This window comes from Anomaloglossus baeobatrachus, chromosome 9, assembly GCF_048569485.1.
Source record: "Anomaloglossus baeobatrachus isolate aAnoBae1 chromosome 9, aAnoBae1.hap1, whole genome shotgun sequence".
In the NCBI taxonomy this organism is placed as follows: Eukaryota; Metazoa; Chordata; class Amphibia; order Anura; family Aromobatidae; genus Anomaloglossus; species Anomaloglossus baeobatrachus.
Window position 1 is genome coordinate 188,579,104 of NC_134361.1, and position 18,543 is coordinate 188,597,646.

General features: G+C 43.7%; 1 protein-coding gene across 1 annotated transcript in view; it reads left to right on the forward strand.

Annotated features, from left to right (window-relative positions):
• Positions 1-1,895: 1,895 nt before the first annotated feature.
• LOC142251385 (kinesin-like protein KIF14) overlaps positions 1,896-18,543 on the forward strand; it is a 128,125-nt gene continuing 111,477 nt past the window's right edge. The window contains exons 1-7 of the mRNA XM_075324126.1: positions 1,896-2,016; positions 2,056-2,704; positions 3,835-4,089; positions 6,538-6,625; positions 6,730-6,825; positions 8,215-8,267; positions 13,911-13,941. Coding sequence (XP_075180241.1) covers positions 1,896-2,016; positions 2,056-2,704; positions 3,835-4,089; positions 6,538-6,625; positions 6,730-6,825; positions 8,215-8,267; positions 13,911-13,941 — 1,293 coding nt within the window. The remainder of the gene's footprint in view (positions 2,017-2,055; positions 2,705-3,834; positions 4,090-6,537; positions 6,626-6,729; positions 6,826-8,214; positions 8,268-13,910; positions 13,942-18,543) is intronic.

Below are 18,543 nucleotides of genomic sequence, written 5' to 3' on the forward strand. Positions count from 1 at the left end.
TGTGAGCCCTGAGAGCAGGCTCCCACACTTAGCCACAATGGGGAGCGGGGCCCGGAAAGTTCCAGACTACTGGGCCACTAAGGTGAATTTAAACCTTGTGCCAGGAGGCAGGTCACGGATCACCAGGCAGCACTGCAGGGGACGGGACCCGGACGAGCTCCCCTTTGAGAGGCAGCAGCACCCAGAGACTTGGTTTACCCGGTTGTCAGAGTCTGCTTATTTGCTGCGTGTGTACCTGAGTGATTTCCCTTTCACGGCACAAAGTATCACCATCCAGAGTCCCGGGGCCTACCCCTACCCGTGGAGGGTAACGACACCTTGCTGCCCCACTCAATCACCCCGGGTACTCCCAACAGCAGTGGCGGTACTCCCAATTACCGCACACCATGGGTGGCATCATGAACTAGAACTCCTCTGTAAATATCCCTTTTTTACTTTAGAGTGTGGCCCCTAAGTCCCCGGGCCCGGAGACCCTCGAGCCACGAACAGACACTATCCCTGGATACGAGCGGTTCGATCCACAGTCTGGGGCGGAACACCCTCACTGCTTTCTTTGCTGGAGATCTAACAGAGCCTGGAAGGTAGAGCGGTGTATAACACTGCCCACACCACTGGCAGCTTTTTGTGTACACTGTGTATATTGACAGAAAGCTGCTAATCAATGGTGGGGACAAGGTTGGACCAGGAAGCACGAGACATAAGCTGGGTTTACACACTGAAACTTTCTAGCGATCCCACCAGCGATCCCAACCTGGCCGGGATCGCTACAAAGTTTCTGGTGAGCTGTCAAACAGGCAGACCTGGCCAACGACGCAACAGCGATCCGGACCTGCAGAGCAACCTAGCTGGTTGTTGGGGACGTTGTAAAGCAGCTTTTTGAAAGGGAAGTCGCTGTAAAGTCCCCTTTACACACTGAGACTTTCTAGCGATCATGCTGCACAGCGGGAAACAAAGGACCTAAGAATGGTCCTGAACGTTTTGTAGCAATCACAACTTCACAGCAGGGGCCAGGTCGCTGATGTGTTTCACACACTGCACTGTCGCTGGGGAGGTCGCCATTACGTCACAAAACCGGTGACGTTACAGCGATGTCGTTTGAGATGTTGCAGTGTGTAAAGCCACCTATATACTCTTGTAGTGGTGATCTTTTGCTGATAAAACTTATTTTATTGAAACTGTCTACTAAGTCATAAATGGTTGGAACCAGGGTCTCTACCTTTACACCATACTGATCTCATATTACACAGGAAAGGTAAAGGTCATGGGACATCATTTTGTCCAGTTTATTCATCTTGGACTATGTACCGGAGATTTTTAAGGGGGTGAAAAATTATGCCTGTTATTAATGGAAGTTCCTTCAGGAAAGTTTTTGGAGGAGTTTTTAGTGTGTCTGTGTGTGTCTGTGTGTGTCTGTGTCTGTGTGTCTGTGTGTCTGTCTGTGTGTCTGTGTCTGTGTGTCTGTGTCTGTGTGTCTGTGTCTGTGTGTCTGTGTCTGTGTGTCTGTGTCTGTGTGTCTGTGTGTCTGTGTGTCTGTGTGTCTGTGTGTGTGTGTGTCTGTGTGTGTGTGTGTCTGTGTGTGTGTATAATATAATAAATTGTTTCACTGCCACAGACACATAGCCAGTATGCCAATATTGGTGTTTGTTCTTAGTCATTTTGCTCATTAAGTTTTTGGTGCGGAGACTGCAAGTCTTTAAGGAGGGTTTGAGTGTTTCCGCTCCAAAAACTACAAAAAAAACCCCCAAACCTGTGAACGTTCCCTTATGATTCAACAAGGTCTATACAGTGAATAGATGTGGTCGCTCCCTTTTATACCCCACGAGATATGGTCCGAGTTTCATGGGGATTTTACACTGTATAAATGTATTTCTTTCTTTTCTTGTCTTTTGAAGAAAATGTGTGACATTCCTTCACCGATCTTTGACGACACCATACCTTTCACTCCAGAAATGAACAAGACCTCTTTGGTGTGCTCTTCTTCGTATTCCATGGCGTCCCTTCACAGTTCAACAATTTGTGAAAAAGTCATAGAAGCAAGCGCTGTCATGAACCCAGTCGTGGAGGAAAGTACCTCAACAAAGTTTCAAGCATTTAGTTCAATGGTTTCAAAAGCATTTTTCCCTGGAAAATGGAAAGGAACTGAGGCTACTCAAGTGACCGAAACTGAAAAAGTTTCAAATTTCCAAACTGAAAAACGTTCAGCTCAAAAAAGAAATCAATGTTCTGATATTGATACCGTATGTCCTGTGTCAAGTAAACAAGAAAGGCCCAATCCAGTAAAGCCACCCTCTCTGGCGGCTGGGTCAAAGCAAGGAAAAAGCAGACTACCTTTACTAAAAAAACATGCAGCTTCTCATCCCACAGAAGAGGACAAGCTTGGAGACCCCAGAAGAAGTCATACCAGAGAGGTCTACCGTGCTAGAACTTCCATGGAGTATGAGCCCATCAGAGAAGAAACAGATGTCAAAGATAGTGAAAACAGAGTTGCACAGCCAAAACCCCAAACTAGTGAGATGGATATAATTACTGTTCCTCGTTACAGTTCTGGGACAATTGATCACAATACTTATACCACCCGTCCTATGCTGGAAGCAAATCCACCACCTGCTAGGAAAAGCCTTCTGGGCTTAAGGCAATCCGAGGAATCTGTTCAGGAGAATGCGGCGGTGACTGTTGCTGTACGTGTCAGACCTCTGAATGATCGGTAAGGATAACTTTTGTTATAATTTTTGTTTATTTGAACCCATAGCCAAGCAACCTAACAAATTTAGCTCAGCTTAAGGTCTTTAACATGTGGCTTTATCCCTAGGTCAGTGCACAAAATCTCAATGTGCCGCAGTACATCGTATTTATGGAGACTATCACCACACATACAGCATCCAATGAAGCATGCCACAAATTTTTGTCAGATTCATGAGGAAAAAGTGTTTCACCATATTAAATGGCATATGGTGGAACGGTAAAGTATTCGTGTAAGGGTACCCTGTTGGAGCTCAATATGAAACAAAGTCTCTTTGCACTTTCCAAAGTTTAGGGCAAATTGACGCAACTGAATGATTATACCCATTGCCCAAGGGTCATGGCTTGTCTAATAAGGATGTTTGATGAACCCCTAGATGGTAGCTACAGGGGCCTTCAGGAGACCTCCCGCTTGTAATGGTGACCCATTACATTCCTGCAATCTTGTGAATGGGGCTGATGGGAACTGGAATGCGAACGTTCCATTTTAATTACTTTGGCTAGAGATTACCAGTGGCATTTAGATGGGTGAACAGGAGTGGAGATGAATGGTCCCATGGAAATTTGGTTTGGGTGCAGGTTGATAATGGTCGGTTTGGAACCCAGACTTGACCTGAACCCCAATTGACGTCACTAATTGGGCAGTTTGAGTCTCTACCCACATGCAGCTAGCCATACACAAATCGCCTTCGGGGGCAGGTAGGGTTTTTTCAATTTTATTTTTTTGGGTGCACACTACATCAGAGCATGCTGTTACCCCCAGTGAAAGCCGGTCAAACACTGCAAGCGGCTCGGCACTGGGCTGAACACAGAGCGTTCCTGAGCACAGCGATGCTCACATGAGTGGTTTGCATACGTAAAGATCCCAATATTCGAACTGTGTTTTAGGTTTGTATTCTTGTAAAGTCTGTGTTTGGTACAAACGCCGAACCTCTGGTTTGCTCATCTCTAAACAGGAGTGATAGGAGCTCAGCTCTGGTCACTGCTGGATGTGCTGGCCACCCACCCAATTACCAGTACATCCTATTTAGGAAAACTGTCTCTTCTGAGCAAAAATATATTAACTAAACTGCATTTTCTTTGATTTTTCTGCAGAGAAATATCAAGTGGACATAAAAGCGTGGTGTCTGTTACAGGACAAAATATATTTGTTAATCATCCACACAGCAGCCAAAAGCTTTGCTTCCAGTATGACTACTGCTTTTCATTCCCAAAATCTGGAGACACCATAAATTGTACTCAGGAGGAGGTTTACAGACAAGTAGCCCAACCTCTGCTGACGAGGGTCTTCCAAGGGTATAACGCATGCCTGTTCACATATGGTCAAACCGGATCTGGGAAGTCTTATACGTAAGCTTAATAATCGTGCAAAAATGTCATCTGTGTTTAATCTTGTCTATTCTCAGTGTAGTATAAATTATCATTAATCCAAATGTCATCTTGTACTTATCTAGACTGCAAAATGTACATGATACCATATACCATTTACCGGTTGTTGTCGATACCTATAGTTTTCACAATAATTAGCATTTTGCACTACTCTGAAAGGTTTTGTACAATTTGGCAAGCTGTTAAAGTGTGCTGCAGCCCCTTTGTTTTAGCTATTATGGGGATGACCATTTTCTCTAAAGGGTTGTCCACTAGTGATGAGCGCGCATTACCATGCCTAGGTGCTCTGTACTCGTAGATACTGATGAGCGGCCACTAACATGCCTAGGTGCTATGTACTCTTAACTACTGATGAGCGGGCACTACCGTGCTCGGTACTCGTAACAAGCAGTTGGAAGCATGGATAGGGGCATCTTATACCCAAGTAGAATGGAAGTGTAGCGTCTCATGGGGCAGGTGCGTTTAGCTTACTCGTCGCCGTGCCGTCGACTGTTGTGGTCACGGGCAGCCTAGCCTAGCTCCGTTGCCCCGAGGCGTACAGAAGATGGCTGGGGAAAGATGATGGGGGTAGTAGTGAAGTTTGTCGTGACGCCACCTGTGGTATGTGGCCAGGGAATGGGCTGCCGCTGCTGTAGCTGTTCTCTGGGGCTGATGGTGGTAGCAGCCAGGGGTGGTATCACTCTCCACAGGTAGAGCGGGCCCCGGGGAGGATGATGAGGGGAGTAGTAATGTGGCGGGGAGCGGCAGTATGGGTAATAAAGAGTCAGTCTATGGCTGCGGTTCCAGGTTGTTTACTCACTTTTGTACGCTGCCGCTCACCCAGGAAATACCTGTCACTTGCTATGATCGGGTCCGTCGAACCCGAATCCCTTTAGAGATCAGTCCGGTTTGGTGTTCGGTGGGTTTCTCCCTGTAACGCCTGTCTATAGATTCCCTGGTTTGAAGCTACGACTGGATCCTAGGTTTCACGAGATGTACTCTTGTCCCTATCTGCAGGTGCGACGTTTCCGATGTGTGGTCCTGCTTGAAGCAAGGCCCCGGATCCTATTTGGCACTGTGCTGTGTAGTGAGGGAAGCTTGAAACTTTCCCCGTCCAGGCAGATTCTGGAAAACCATCGTTGAGCATGATCTTCCTTAGGGTCCCCCCTCCCCTCCCCGGTCCTAAGCTAGTGAGACTGGGGCCCCTGTTGAGGACATCCTATAAATGCCTCCCATTTATTACCCCACCCTAGCCCAGTCCCTAGTGATAACAAGGCAACCTGGTGTGTATTGAGTGTGTAAAGTAGTGAAACCGGGACTGACCTCCTCAAGAGCCGGGTTTAGCACTACACCCAATATCTGGGTTATTGGGTTTAGCACTACACCCAATATCTGTGGTGACCAAAGCCTCAAGGGCGCCACAGATGTCAATGGGGAACTTGAACAGTTTTACGGGAAATCTTCTGGAAAATGCTTTACCTTTTCCTATGACTTCCATTACGTGCCCATGTGAGCGTGTCCAACTGCTTGTTACCATGCTTGAGAGCTCAGAACTTGTAAGTGCTCAGTCATCACGAAGTGCAATTTTTTTTTTTTAAATGTATTAATCTTTTGTGATCTGTGGTCTTAAATCTCCCTTCAGACCATCAACAAACAAGCTCATTGGCTGAGAATTTCGAGGAGTTTTTGGGTCGGTAATTGAGCGTAAACTCTACAAATCCTCGTCTAAAACTTGGAGGTTCTACTCAGTTTCGACTTCAAAAACTCTGCCAAAAGTGCACATAGCCATTGATGAGGTTCTCAGATCACTGCAGCTAGTGTGTGTGTGTGTGTGTGTGTGTGTGTGTGTGTGTGTGTGTGTGTGTGTGTGTGTGTGTGTGTGTGTGTGTGTGTGTTTTGGTGCTACAACTGTGACATTTTTGCTCAACTATCTAGAGCAGTGTTTCTCAACTGCAGTCCTCAAGACCCACCAACAGATCATGTTTTCAGGTTTTCCTCAATATTAGACAGGGAATAATTCCATCACCTGTGCAACCTTAAGGAAATCCTGAAGGCCTGCTTGAGGAAAACCTGAAAACAAGATCTGTTGGTGGGTCTTGAGGACTGGAGTTGAGAAACACTGATCTAGAGTATTCAGATCCTGAGCGCTCATTTAAAATGAGCGAGTAGTACCATGCTTGGGTGCTCGGTACTATTAACTAGAAGTTAGATGTTTGGATGGGCGCAACTTGTAAATGGGAAACGCAAGCATTTTTTGGGAAATTTTTGGGCAAAAAATTATTGCGTTCCCAATTGAGTTCCATTATACTTGTGTACTCGAATCGCGCCTAACGGTGTGTCCAACTGCTTGTTAAACGTACCAAGAACCTGAGCATGGTAATGCGCGCCCATCACTAAAGACAAAAAGTAATATTTCTATCCTATATTCAGGATGATGGGCTATAATACAGACGTTGGTGTAATTCCAAGATTTTGCCAGGAGCTTTTTCACAATATCAATGTGCAAGACCAGGATGAGGTAAGACAAGATCATATACAGTAATTTTTAGAAGTAGTTTTCTCTACAGTACAATATTCCTAGCATGAAGTAGACTGGTCATGATTTCCGATCTTACTTTACAGGTTAGCTATCATGTGGAAATGAGCTATTTTGAAATCTACAATGAGAAAATTCACGATCTCCTGACCACCCCCAGGGACACCGGCCTTAAGATAGCTGTAAGTGGATGTAGAGTTATCATTGTAGTACGAGAAATTCTGTAAATCGATATGGGCTTTTTCCAGAAATTCCAGGAGAGTTGGCAATTCTTCTGTAACCACCAAGTGTGGTGTGCCTAGTATGTGGAGTGTAACTGTTAAATATGCTGTGCCTCTGTGTTGGAAACAAAATGGCCAATTCTATACAGAATATGTGGCCAACCTCCTACACCTATAGGGCCAAACAATTCCTGATACATTTCTCCATACAGGTTTGTTTTTCTTCTAGTGTTTGCAAAGGTTCCGTTTGCATCTAGATTGGGCTTTACTCGCCCACCCAGATCCAGCGGAGTCTCCAGTGCTACTTCCATAATCTGTTACATACCTGTAGCGCTGAGGTTCTATTGACAATGCTGCAGCCAGTCAGTGAGTGCAGCGGCTGGTGCAGTCTATTCTGGTCGAGCCGCTGACCTCCAGGATTGGCTGCAGCGCCGTCTGTCGGGCATCAGCGATGCAGATAATAACCAATGCCGCATTGTAGATTTTGTGCTGGAGGTTGATGTTGTGATTACTTTACTGTTAGGGATTAGCGGACCCGTGGAATTTCTGGTTAGGCCGGAGCTTTGTTAAAAATGCTGTTTGGGACCCAGACTTGACCTTGAACCCCATATAAGTCAATGGAGACCTGAACTTCTGTGCTGTAAAATGGTCATAGTAAGGGGTTGGGGGCTGCAAATGGAGGCAAAATGGGGCAAATTGCCCTGCAATCAAATGAGAATAGGATATTTATCTGGGGTCTCGCCTATTTTTAATCAGTGCATATAAAGCAGATAGTTGTGGGCTGCAACCCTCAGCTGTTGGCTTTATCTTGGCTGGTTATCAAAAATATGGGGGACCCCACACCATTTTTTTTTTTTTTTTCTTTCAATTTAGTTAAATAATAAAAAAAATGGTGTGGAATACCCTTTAATTTTCATAACCAGCTAAGGTAAAGCTGACAGCTGAGGTTTGCCTGCTGTTGTCCACTTTATCTTTGGTTATCAAAAATACGGGGGACCCTACACTTTTTTTTTTTTTTTTTTTTTTCACTTTATTTAAATAACAAAAAATGGTGTGGGATTACCTTTAAATTTTTAGAACAAGCCAAGTTAAAGCTGTTGGCTGCGGCTTCCAGCCCTCAGTTGTCTGCTTTACCTGTACTTTTGCATGTACGAAATCTTATTGAGTGACTGTGCTGTAACCTTTCAACAGAGTTTATTATAAGAACAGCATGCAAACTCACACTGACTTTTTTTTGTCTGCTCATCCCTATTTACTGTCACTCATAGGTCAAATTTTATGCTACTGTTTAAAGAGAAAATTTAATCTGTACAGTATAAAAACTTTTTTTTTTTATTTTTCCCTTTTTAGCTTAGAGTTCGTGAACACTCAACCTATGGCCCATATGTGGATGGTCTTTCAACGTGAGTCATCTTGTGATTTTGTTCTACCAGTACCAGTTCTTTTTGAGATGGTCTCTTCAGAAATTTATTTATGAATTCTATGGATTTCCATATGTGCCTCTTACTATATTTGTGTTCAGTGCTTTCCTCTTGTGGGGAGTGACATGTCTGGTATGATATGGCAGTACGAGGAGACTTAAACACCATGAAAAGCTCCTCTGGGAAATTTAAACATGCAAATTGCCTCTTCAGAGAGGAGGACTTGAACGGTAGTGCCCACCTATTGGCTGTAGCTGTAGTGCCCACCTATTTGCCTTTTGTGAAAATGTACATGCCAGGTATGTCATGACCATATGAGGAGACTTAAACACAATGTAATGCTCCTCTGGGAAATCAAATATGCAAATTGCTTCAATGCGTAAGGGAGATTGAACTCTAGCGCCAGCCTATTCGCGTCTTGTGGAGAGTGATATGCCAGGTATATAATGACAGTATGAGGAGACTTAAAAACCATGAAATGCTCCTATGGGAAATCAAATATCTAAATTTCCTCTTTAGAGAGGAAGAAGACTTGAACTGTATGTAGCACCACCTATTGGATGTTGCAAACAAAGTCAATATCGACTCTTTATCGAGCCTTGCCATATGACTTGGTGGTAAAATATGTTGCGCAGCATGATGGGTATGTACACCCTCAGCGCAGTCTCTCTACCGCTGCGGCTAGTCAGCAGCACTGAAGTCAGTGAGCTCAGTGGCTCTGCCCAAGTTGATATAATGAGCCGCTTGACTCACTGATTAGTGTATCGAGAGTATGACACTCGCCAGGTGCTGAATCCATAAGGTCTCTGGATTTTTACCACCACAATATGCCTAACGTGTTCCCTTGAAGACAGAATTACAGTATTTATTTACGAGGCGGAAGCTATGCACATGAAAAGTCAGAATAGTAGAGTGAAGTACTTGGCCCCAGCAGAAGATTCTGGAATTAAAAATGGCCAACTACGATCATATCTGGTAGACATCTGCAATATACCTTACACTTCTGTTTAACCCTTGAACAGCTGACACTAGCTGGTTTCAGGTGAAGTGATTTCATTACAGGGCGACCTATTCTGCTGTCTAGTATTTTATTTCCTCGTAACCCTCGCCTTGATGTTTGCAACAACTAGTGTCTGAAAACAGGATTGTCTTTTGGCCACAGATGGTGTTACGCCACTTCCACACCAAACTATGTACACCGCTTTTTACATGAATGGGAAGGCCTGCAGAACCATCCTTTATTTCAGTGAATGGGCCTGTGTGTACATCGGCCTCCAGTATCACAATTTGTCATGTTGGGCCCTCACACCCATCCCTACTGTCCTCCGTACTGAACCACATGACTGACAGGATGGGCATGATGGGCCTCAGCCATTGCTTACACTGCTGAGCTCTAGGTTGCTATGGGTAACAGACTGATGCATGTCTTCCTGTATAACTGCACAAGGGGGGAGCAAGAGCAAATCCTTTAACACCTCAAAATTTGTGGTGTAGGGGGTCAAACGAGCTGTTGGCTCATGTGTTCCCTGGAAATGGAAAAGTTTTCAATAGCACTGTGACAGCAGCATATATATTGTTAAACAGCTGCAATCAAAACTAGATCCAGTGTATTTCAGGGTGTGGGAAGGGGTTAAATAATGGGATAACAGTTAGAGATCAGCAAATGCATTCACAGGACCCTTGGTCCAGCAGTGAGCCTAGTACTCTGGCCCGCCTGGCAGAAGTCCTACAAACCTTCTCCTACATGTCATCCATGGTGTCTCTTCCACCTACTAGCCCTGGCTCTGTCAAACAGTCATGACACAACTATGACCTTGCCTTGTCTACAAACTGGAAAGGGATGTGGGCAGGTGGGAGGCAAATTTCATGGCTCCCATCCAACAGCCATAGTATATTGACCTGGCTGCTGGACTTGGGTCTTGGCAATAGATTCCCTCATGCCTACGTGTAGCACCTCTAGAAACAAAATCCTCATTCAGACATCTGAATTTTTCACCTAAGCTGAAAAACAAAAATGGTGAGCATTATTTGGTGTTTTTGGCTGCCTGTGTCTGTTAAGGGTTTTTTTTTTTGTTTGGCCGCCTGTGAGAGTCTTGTATTTTTTTTGGTCTCCCTTTTGCGGCGGTTGGCCGCCCCTTGTCCCTTTTTGCGGCGGTTGGCCTTCCCTTTTGCGGCGGTTGGCCTCCCCTTGTCCCTTTTTGCGGCGGTTGGCCTCCCCTTGTCCCTTTTTGCGGCGGTTGGCCTCCCCTTGTCCCTTTTTTGCGGCGGTTGGCCTCCCCTTGTCCCTTTTTTGCGGCGGTTGGCCTCCCCTTGTCCCTTTTTTGCGGCGGTTGGCCTCCCCTTGTCCCTTTTTGCGGCGGTTGGCCTCCCCTTGTCCCCTTTTTTTTGCGGCGGTTGGCCTCCCCTTGTCCCTTTTTTTGCAGCGGTTGGCCTCCCCTTGTCCCTTTTTTGCGGCGGTTGGCCTCCCCTTGTCCCTTTTTTGCGGCGGTTGGCCTCCCCTTGTCCCTTTTTGCGGCGGTTGGCTTCCCCTTGTCCCTTTTTGCGGCGGTTGGCCTCCCCTTGTCCCTTTTTGCGGCGGTTGGCCTCCCCTTGTCCCTTTTTGCGGCGGTTGGCCTCCCCTTGTCCCTTTTGCGGCGGTTGGCCTCCCCTTGTCCCTTTTGCGGCGGTTGGCTGACCCTGGTCCCTTCGCAGTTTTTCAAGTATCGATAGTTAATTGACACAACTTCTATACACTGCAATATTAATCATGGACAGCACAATGATACTACATTGATGCTATCGGATTTTCATGGACCCATGAACTTGTATTGGTACTCTTCATCCATGCTGCTGTAAAAAAACATGGACATGTGAATAGAGGCATAGATTTTTATGTATGTTAAATCCTTAAAAAAAAAACCAAAAACACCCCAACAAAAAACGAAGAACATGGACGTCTGAGGCCTTACTATAAATTCATGGGCCACATTTTATTGCCAAAAATTCTATGGCTGCAATTGTTTTGCGTTCAGCAGATTGCAGTCGTTTCTGTGTGATATGCTTGGAGTTCTACAAGCCCCTTTTGGATGATATGGGACAATATCAGACATTTCTACAAGAAATATCCATATTAAAGGTTGCATTAAAGCATCCATAGCGCAGCCTACTGACCACAAACCTCTAGAATGACTGGACCTGGGTCTTGTATGTGATCATGATTCGTGGCCGGTCTTCTGGCATCTGGCCAGTGTACATAGTTAAAGGGTATGATAGTTCCTCACCGGAGATGAGCGGCAGCGTCTCCTGATCTATAGGAACCTTTTTCAAATTTGTCAGTGTATCTTCATCTGATAATGGGTGAGATCACAGTGCCGGAGGTGTGATAATTGTACGGGTGGAAGGCGACATCAATCTTCTATTACAATCGCTCCTTACTATCTTGTCAGGCCCAAGACACTGACTCTCAAAGTTGGTGTCCGATGTTATTTTCTTCCTTTACCGGGAGCAGCACAATGTGAATGACCAACTAACCTTATGCCACGGGGGATTACGCATCACAAGCATGCAGTGCTATTAGGAAACCCGAAAATACTGATGGACCTGCTCATTTAGTGGGTTTTGTTCAGTGGCATTTGTGCCCCCCTCAGCATCTTTTAGCAGCCCTATGTAAAAATTCTGTGCCACAATCCAAATGCAGTGATTGCTCCTAGAATGTTTGGGTATAATAAGATTGATATCTAATGTTACCCCTTAGATGCTGCAGTCAATAAAAATGCTGCAGTCAATAAAAGTCTTGGTGTTTTAAGGTGCTAAGAGGGGGCAATCCTTTTATGACAGCTGGGTGAACATAGTGGAGCAGGAGATGGAAGAAATATTTGTTTTTTCTGTAAAAATATCAATACGTATATGGCCCGTTCTTATAATAGGAACAGGCACCTCGGATCAGACCCCTTGTATCTTTAATTTTTCTAAAATAAATTAAATCACTGTTGCAAAGTTTTGGTTTTTTTTGGGTTTTTTTTTTTTTGGGGGGGGTTACACCCAAATACAAACAAAAGTAGCCCGTATGCAAAGAGAATATACTGTGCACTTGCTTTTTTAATCTTCTTTTATAGAGCACCTACTGTCCTCATGTTTGTACATTGTCTTAAAGGGACGCTTACACCAGGTTTTTGCTATGCAATCTGAGAGCAACCTGATGTAGGGGCAGAGACCCTGATACTAGAGATGTGATTACTTTGCTGCTTGCCATGTAGTTCTCAATGTTCATGAGCTCTGTATAATCCCGCCCCACCACTGATTAGCAGCTTTCTATATATAACCCCACCCCCACCACTAATTGGCAACTTTTACAATCAATGGCATTGGTTGGGTTATACATAGAAAGGTGCCAATCCGTGGTGTGGGCGAGGTTATGCACAAAGCTGCCTCAGTGGTGTGGATGGCATTGTACACAAAGCTGCCTCAGTGGTATGGGTGGGGTTCTGCACAAAGCTGCCTCAGTAGTGTGGATGGCATTGTACACAAAGCTGCCTCAGTGGGGTGCTCGGGGTTATACATAAAGCTGCCTCAGTGGTGTGGATGGCATTGTACACAAAGCTGCCTCAGTGGTATGGGTGGGGTTCTGCACAAAGCTGCCTCAGTAGTGTGGATGGCATTGTACACAAAGCTGCCTCAGTGGGGTGCTCGGGGTTATGCACAAAGCTGCCGCAGTGGCGTGGGTGGGGTTATGCACAAAGCTGCCGCAGTGGTGTGGGCGGGGTTATACAGAGCTAAACATTCATATATGTGGTAGATCCTACTGCAGATAATGGTCTTCCTTTTCCTCATTATTTTCCTGGATTTATTTCTAAGGTTGGAAAGTAGATCCATCTTTGGCTACTACCTCTAACTTTTCCAAAGAAACATTTAAAAAAAACATTATCTTCCCAAAATTTTTCTAGTCCCCCCCCCCCCCCCCCCCCTCCCCTTCCAAACAGACTTCTTCGGAAAACAGCGCCACACTTGTTCACAGGTAGAATGTAGTATTGCATCTAAGTCCTATTTACTTCCATGGAGCGGAGTTGCTTTACCAGATCCAATCTATGGACAGAAATGGCACTGTTTTTGGAAGAAAGTGTTTTACTTTTTTTTAATCTTTGACGATCCATTTATCTGCAGGTATAGCGATTGTGGCCATATGAAATGAATAGTAAAAAAATAAATACAATAAAATATTAATATATAAAAATAAATATAATATAATAAAAAAATGCATAGAATTCTGAGGCGGTGTATATTATATTACATAAGTTTTCGGCTTTCTTTTTTTTTTTTTTGGCTCAGTTTCCATGCTCAATCAGCGTATTCTGCCTGATAAATGCAATCCCTTCTTAGCAGATGCTTCTTTTTCTCCCTTTAACACAGTTGTTTCTCTATACTTGATAAAGTTTAAAATAAACAGATCCCGGGGTGAATAGCAGGCATTACAATTGGATTGGCATCTAAACTGTGGAGCAGTTGGTGCCTTGGCGCCAAGGGACAGAAAACAGCAGGTTTTTGCTGGAGGGGACATCTACGTTATTTCCCTCTTGGTCCGCTACAACTAAGCAGATGTCCTAGAATTATTATTTTACCTTCTAGTAATTTTGCCTCTTATCCTCACAGGTATGTGGTTGCCTCATTCACAGATGTGCAGGTATGTAACATTCATCCTGTGTCTCTTGCGCCATCTGCTGTTCATTTACAATGTTGCATCTTCACAAATTGCAATTTTAATTTTTATTTTTTGTTCTAGATACAGTAAGTGTTTTAAAATGTTTGGATATTGTGATAGACAATGACAACCATGTGTAATCCTCTCCATTTTTGGCTGATTGTTATTTAAATTATTTATTATTCATTATGAAATAAATTACTTAATAGTAATATATAAATTGTATTATTACAATGTATTATATAATATTATTTTTAATCATTTATTTAATTATTTTCTATTTATTAATAATATTTTATAATATTATTTATTTTTATTTAATAAAAATATTATTATTATTATTATTTTATTATTTTATTATTATTATTATTATTATTATTATTATTATTATTATTTTATTAAAAATAGAAAATAATGAAAAGGAAAATATTTTTAATATTTTCTAGTTTTTATTTGAATTATTATTCAATATTTATAAATACATGAATTATAAATACTATAACGATTTTTTTTTTTTTTTTTTTTTCTTTTTTTTTTTTTTTTTTTTTTTTTTTTTTTCCAAAACAATCTTTATTGATTTTACAAACTTATTTCAATATCGTATCAAAAGTAGTATGAGTTACAAAAGACAAGATTTCAGCTGTCGATAAGTATCATTGGAAGGGGTAGAATCCCCGCTCTATCTCCAATCCCGCTTCAGATTGCATTGACAAATAATGAATCAGAGTTAAAAAATCCAAACATAACATAAAACAAACCCCTGAACCCCTGTGCCATTCTCTAATAGTTCTAGTGCCAATGTCATGTCTTGATGACGTCATATTGTCTCGCCTTTGTCCCTCACCTGGGTCCCTGCTAGTTAGTCCTCAGCTTTCCCAGACTATCCTGGATTTCATTTGTGAGGTACCACTCCGTATGTCTGAAGGGTGCCACTAAATGGTTTATGTCCTCCTGTTTGTAATGAACTTCTATAAAAGTTTTCCACCTCCTAAAAAACTTGGTTGTCATATTATCCTTGTCCCTTTCTGCTTCTAATTTCTCCAGCCTCAAAAGATTATGTAGTTCACCAATGACTTCCCCTATGGCTGGGGCCTCCTCCTGTATCCAGTGCCTTAGGATGCATCTTTTAGCTATCATGGCTATGTCATGTATGATTACAAATGTTTTTTTGTCCTGAGCGTTCAATCCCCCTCTAACTCCACCCTCCAAAAAGTGGAAGATCCACACCATTAGTTCTAATTTGCAGGAAATTTTCCATGTTGTTTGAACTAACGCTCTGACTTGGTTCCAAAACCTCTTTATTGGACTGCATTCCCACAAACCATGCATCATGTCTGTTTTTTCTTTGTGGCACTTAGGACACCGTGCCACTCTGCCCGGTATGTTGAAGCCCAAAACCGCCCTGTGTAATATCCTAAATTGGGTGTCCCTCCAGCTCTCGTTAGTGACTTGTTTCCTCATCTGGACCCATCCTTTCAATATGACCTCCACCACTTCTCGTCCTTTCAATTGTTTTTCCCATGCTAGAAGTGTTCGACTATCTTCCCTGGATATTAGCACACCTCTAAATGTTTGGTATATTCGGGAGACATTTACATTTGTTACGCTACATCCCATAAGCTCATCAATCATGCTCTTGTTCAATTCCCTTCCAATCTCACCAAGCTCTTTCAGTACTCCATGTTTCAATTGTTCGTACTGCATAATGTGGAGGCCGTTGAGATTGTACTTGTCAAGCACCTCCCGACCTGTCATCCATCTTCTCTCTTCCACATTCATGACATCTATCAGACTCCTAATGCCTCTCTCTTTCCATTTGAGGAATAATTTATTCTCTCTCCCCTGGAGAAAGTTTGGTGACGCCCAAGGATTTAGGTATTTTGATACCTTCCAGGAGAGTCCCAATTTCCGTCTAACCAATCTCCAGGCCAACATGGTGTCTCGAAATATAACCGAGTTTCTTATATGACCTTCAACCTTAGACATTGGGGAGTGTAAAATGGACGTCAGGTCCCATGGTTCTACATACTTGAGTTCCGTTCCATAATCTGAGTGCCTGCTCGTTCCTCTCAGCCAGTCAATCACATGTCTCATAATGCATACAATGTTATACCCTCTGACATCCGGGAAATTTATCCCACCCTCCTCCACTGACTTCATCAGCGTGCGCAGCTTTATTCTGGGTTTCCTTCCCCTCCAAACAAAGTCTGCATACGCTGAATTAAGTCTGTTGACGTCTTTTAGTGTTATCAATAGAGGGATCGTCTGAAAGGGGTACAGCAGCCTAGGGAAGCTCATCATTTTTATGAGGTGACATCGTGCCAATAGTGGCAGGGGCAGCCCCTTCCAGCCCCTCAACTGGTTAATGATTTTTCTAATCAATGGACCATAATTCAATTTATAGATTAATTCCGTCGTTCTCCCTATATGTACTCCCAGGTACTTTACTGATGAGAGCGCTATAGGGATCCCATTCACATGACCCTCACTTGGGTTTCCCACAGTTGGTCCTTTGCCTCCGCTCAGGAATAAGAGCTCGCATTTTTTTTTGTTTAACTTAAAGCCTGAAAAGGCACCAAACTTTCCAATCATGTCAAGTGTCCATGGTAGGTCCGCAACAGGGTCTCCCATATACAAAATCACGTCATCGGCGAACAGCGCTAACTTCATCTCTTTTCCCCTTATTTTGATCCCTTTAAAACTATTGTGACCCTGCAGCACTCTTGATAGGGGTTCTATTGCAAGATTAAAAAGTAGGGGGGATAGCGGGCATCCCTGTCTTGTCCCTTTCATCAAGGGGAACACGTCGGACAAAAATCCCGGTGTGTGTATCCTTGCTCCCGAGTTGGCATACAAATTGTTAATGTAAAGTCTCATCCTACCCACTATCCCTGCGGCCTCCATCACCTTGTCCAACCAGTTCCAATTAACATTGTCGAACGCTTTCTCAGCATCAAGCGTGACTAAAGCAGGGCTTGCCTTTCCCTCTGTACGCCCCAGTCTAACCGCATCAACCACTAATATCGTCTTTCTAATATTGGTCACTGCATTTCTTCCTTTTATAAACCCCACCTGGTGTTCTGAAATTAATCTAGGTAAGACTGCTGCCAGTCTGTCAGCCATGATTTTAGACATTATTTTTAAGTCCTGGTTGATGAGCGAAATGGGTCTATAACTCGAGGGGTCGTCCAGGTCCTTGGCTCCCTTAGGAATTAATTTAATGTACGCTATATTTGCATTTTTAGGGATTTCTGCTCCTCCCAGTATCGCATTAAAGACTGAGGTTAAATCCGGCGAAATCTGGTCCTTGAGGGCTTTATAAAATTCACTATTGAAACCATCGGGCCCTGGCGCCTTGTTAGTGCTAAGTTCCCCAATGGTTCTTGAGACCTCCTCCTCCGTGATGTTTGTATTTAGGGCCTCCCTTTCCTCCTCCGTTAATCTAGGTAGTTGGGCTTGTCGTAGCCACTCCGATTCGTCAGTCATGTCATTCTGTCCTGGTCCGTACAGCTTTCTATAATATTCTCCCAGCACCTTGTTAATTTCTTTAGGGTCCGAAGTCAACCCCCCATCCTTCGTTTTCAATGAAGAGATTACTGTCATTTTTCTGTTGCCTCTTGCTAGATTTGCCAACATCCTCCCCGCCTTGTTACCAAATCTATGAAGATCTGCCTCTTTATGTGACCAAAATAGTTGCTCCTTTTTTTTTGCCCACTCGTCAAAATCTCTCTTGGTTGCCAGCCACCTATCCCTTGCCCTGCTAGACCTGTCTGACAGATAATTAGTATACGCTAGACGTACTGCCTCACTGTGTAAGTTGTAATTTGCATTCGTCTTCCGTTTGACCATGGCAGCATATCCCATCAAGCGTCCTCTCAAGACCGCCTTTGCAGTTTCCCAGAACAAAATCGGGGTCACCCTGTGATCCCTGTTATCCTCTGAGAACTCCTCCCACCATTCTTTTATTATCCTGCGAAAATTGTCCTGTCTAAGGAGAAACGTCGGGAATCTCCAAATAATATCTGATCCCCTTTTGAATTTTTCTCTAAGGTCCACTCTCACCGGGCTGTGGTCTGAGATTACCATATTCTCAATCATACAGTTTTGCACACCATTCGCAAGTTCCATAGATAACCAGATCTGGTCTATGCGAGACCAACTGTTGTGCGGGTGAGAAAAGTGCGTATACTCTCTATCGTGCGGGTGAGTTAGTCTCCAGATGTCTTTTAGGCCTACATCCTCCAGTGATACATCTCTGTGATTTGTTCCCTTATCCCCGGATCCTGGCTCCCCCTCTCCCTTGCTTCTATCCTCCACCGAGTCTGGCACTGCATTGAAGTCCCCCGCCACTATGATGTTAGGCTCCTTGTCCGAGAGAATTATGGCTTTTATGGTGTCGTGAAACTGATTCTGCTTCGAGTTTGGGCCATAAATATTATATATGCTGAGTGTCCCCGCTGGGCTATTAATTATTATGTGCTGCCATCTTCCCTGGTCATCCTCTTCCTGAGCCACTATTTCATGTCTAAGTTGCTTGTTTATCAAAATCATTGTGCCCGCCTTCCTTCCTTGCGCCGCTGCCCC